The 3,747-nt window shown below is 42.1% G+C and overlaps 1 protein-coding gene across 1 annotated transcript in view; it reads left to right on the forward strand.

The window, feature by feature from the left end:
* The window catches only part of DCX (doublecortin), a 152,056-nt gene that overhangs the window by 10,452 nt on the left and 137,857 nt on the right, over positions 1-3,747 (forward strand). Inside the window, exon 3 of the mRNA XM_006765152.2 lies at positions 946-1,286. Coding sequence (XP_006765215.1) covers positions 946-1,286 — 341 coding nt within the window. The remainder of the gene's footprint in view (positions 1-945; positions 1,287-3,747) is intronic.

A 3,747-nucleotide genomic window follows, 5' to 3' on the forward strand; every position in this document is an offset into this window, starting at 1 on the left:
TCTTCTATCATTGACAGTCCCTCTAGGTTGTGGGCTGCTTGCCTGTGTTCCTGAGAAGCATCTACGGTACCAGTCTATAGAGTGTGTTTTCTTTAGTGAATTACCGGTATGTTTACCGGTAATAAACTTGCACTGTTTTATGTATATGTTTGATTACATACAGCCTTGTGACAGTTTTCCTGCATGTCATAAGCATTTGAATATAAATTAAAATGTTAAAATCAAATCTGATATTGTTTTACCTTTTATTTGGTGTGTGGAAGGTGTGCGGAAGAAGGGGGTAGTCTTATACGGCGAGTATATAACAAACTCTGTATTTTGAGTGGAAATGTTAGGGGGTCGTCTTATACGCCCAGTCGTCTTATACGCCGGCAAATACGGTATTTCTCAAGCAAAAGCTATGACTTGCAGACACAAGGAATATCCTGTGTGTGTGTGTGTGTGTGTGTGTGTGTGTTGTGTGTGTATAAAAATGTATTAATTTTGAAAGTTATCCTAGGTTTATAATACAACAATGGAGCAGGTCTATGAGTCCAGAAATAGTACAGGAACATTAAGTAAGATGTACATGTGAGAAACACTGTGCTAATGCCCCTAGATGTCAAAAACATCTTAGAAATAAACATTTCAATTCTAATAAAACTGTATCAAGCTTAAGAACCCTATTTGTTAGATTAGGCTTAGGTGTGTTCATTGCCCTGGGGAAAATCATTTTATAGGATTTTCCAAAAAGGTATGCCATTATAATGAATAATGTGTTTCTGATTACTTGCTCTTAAATTTGAATGAGCCGAGTTGTTAGAAAGCCCTATTAGGAATTGTACCTAAGGTTGGTTATTATTACCACTTCTCCAAAGTCCTACTCCAAGATTATTGTGTATTAGTTTGGTTAGAATAATCCATATACCTACTATTAAACTAATCACCACTTATTTCTTCCCTTAGGGGAAAGCTATGTTTGTTCCTCAGACAACTTCTTTAAAAAGGTGGAGTACACCAAGAATGTCAATCCCAACTGGTCTGTCAATGTGAAGACATCTGCCAACATGAAAGCCCCCCAATCCCTGGCTAGCAGCAACAGTGCCCAGGCCAGGGAGAACAAAGACTTTGTGCGCCCCAAGCTGGTGACCATCATCCGCAGTGGGGTGAAACCTCGGAAGGCTGTGCGTGTGCTTCTGAACAAGAAGACAGCCCACTCTTTTGAGCAAGTCCTCACTGATATCACTGAAGCCATCAAACTAGAGACTGGGGTTGTCAAAAAACTCTACACTCTGGATGGAAAACAGGTAGGGTTTTTTTTTCAGACTACTTTTCTTCTCATTTGTTCTAAATCCTTGGATGATCATCTTATACCTCAGGCATAATTTCTGGTTGGGGGACTCTTCCTCCACCTCTCATAATTACTATTGATATTTTATGTCTCATTTTGGAAAAAAGTCTTTTCAGCAGACAGATCAATGGACCAGGAATCTGAGGCTTTGAAATTCAATCTGATTATTTCTTACTAAGTAAAATGGTTACGTAGCCTCAGCTTTTTATCTTCTAAGAGAAGATTCATTATAACCTAGGTCAGTGATGGCGAACCTATGACACGGATGTCAGAGGTGACACGCGAACTCATTTTTTTAAAATATACTTTTATTGATTTCAGAGAGGAAGGGAGAAGGAGAGAGAGAGAGAGAAACATCAATGATGAGAGAATCATTGATCGGCTGCCTCCTGCATGCCCCCTACTGGGGATTGAACCCACAACTTGGGCATGTGCCTTTGACCAGAATTGAACCCGGGATCCTTCAGTTCGCAGGCCAACACTCTATCCACTGAGCAAAACCAGCTAGGGCGCGAACTCATTTTTTCGGTTGATTTTTCTTTCTTAAATGGCATTTAAATATATAAAATAAATATCAAAAATATAAATCCTTGTTTTACTATGGCGAAAATATCAAAATATTTCTATATGTGACACGGCACCAGAGTTAAGTTTGGGTTTTTCAAAATGCTGACATGCCGAGCTCAAACGGTTCTCCATCACTGACCTAGGTCCTACATTCTTATGTATATGAATTTCTTTATTACATGATGCAACCTTAGTTGTTCAATGCATGTGACTGGAAATGAGCTTTCCTCACTCATTTCTTCTGAGATATCCTGACATTGGTATTCAGTATCGGTTTGTTGAAAAGAAGTTGAAGTGACCCTTGTATTCTATGAAAAGAGTCAGATCTGGGGGAGGCATGGAAGTCTCTGTTTCATTGTCCTTGCCTCACACTACACATTTTTTCTCTCTTCCTTGTCCATGTGACATAGCTATTTTATTTAGGTTCCACTGATGGTTTGTGTGAGAAAGGAACTGTTTCAGGATCCTAAAATTAGCCCAAAAAGATGCTGCCATCTGCTCTCTTCCAAATCAGGTTCTTCATGTCATTGGTTATGCTACTAAAGTACCACCTATATTAATATCTGGGAAAGAATGCAGTCAGGCATCTCCTTCAGACAGATGCACCATTCTCTTGAGCACAGAGAGCTGAAAATATATGACAAAAAATGTTCTAAGAGAATTGGAACAGTGGCTGGATCTGTTGGCTCTAAAGAGAATGCGCGTCCCCCATAAGAGAAGACAAGTGTGGATTACTTTCTAACTTATAAAATACCATTAGTGTTTGAACAAAGGGGCTGATCATAACTGCCCTACCCATGCTCACAGGATTCTCATGAGGATTAAAGGAAATCACGGATATGAAAGTACTTCTTAAATTAAGACATATGATATAAATATGTATGCATAAATTCATCATTAAGTGAGATAAATGTGTAAATTGCCAGACATTTTCATATATATATAGATAACCTATATAATAAAAGAGAAACATTTAAATTGACCATCCCTCAGCAATGCTCACCAGCCAATCAGGAGTGAGTATGCAAATTAACCTGCCAAAGATGGCGGATTAATTTGCATACACAGGCACTGAGTGGTCTGGGTCCCGGGAACATTCTCGGGACCCAGGCAGCTCCTAGCCTATAGGCCCGTGTGTAGGCCCTGAGCGGCCGGGGTCCCAGAATGCCCTCGGCCACTCCGGGCCTACGGAAGCAGGCACCAAGCAGATGTTCCCGCCCCCATGGCCGCTTGCATATGCACCGGCACCAAGTGGCTGCCTGGGTCCACGCCTCACAGCCCGGCACCCACAACATGTGGGGCTGGCTGCTGGCCTCAAGGGCATGCGGAGACCCGGCGGCTGCCATGTGTGTGGCCCGAGGTCTCTGCACACCCCCAAGCCCGGCGCCCACAATGCTTGGGGTTGGCTGCTGGCCTCAGGGGCATGCCCCTCCTCCGGGGGCTGGCCTGGAGCGGAGACACAACACACAGGGGGGGCCGCCCTTGCTGGGAGACAGCATGTCAGCAGTGGGTCCTCTGCTCATGAGCTGCAGAGGAAACACTTTTTCTTTTCTGTCTTTTTTTCCATAATTTTTTCCCTTTATTAAATAAAATATTAGAAATATGTCCTTATCCCCCAATGTCCTCTCATGTTTTTTTAAAATATATTTTATTGATTTTTTTACAGAGAAGAGGAGAGGGATAGACAGTTGGAAAGATCAGTGAGAGAGAAACATTGATCAGCTGCCTCCTGCACACTCCCCAACCAAGGTACATGCCCTTAACAGGAATCAAACCTGGGACCCTTCAGTCTGCAGACTGATGGTCTATCCACTGATCCAAACCAGTTCGAGCATAAACACCTTTTCTGA

This window comes from Myotis davidii, unplaced genomic scaffold, assembly GCF_000327345.1.
Source record: "Myotis davidii unplaced genomic scaffold, ASM32734v1 scaffold941, whole genome shotgun sequence".
NCBI lineage: Eukaryota > Metazoa > Chordata > Mammalia > Chiroptera > Vespertilionidae > Myotis > Myotis davidii.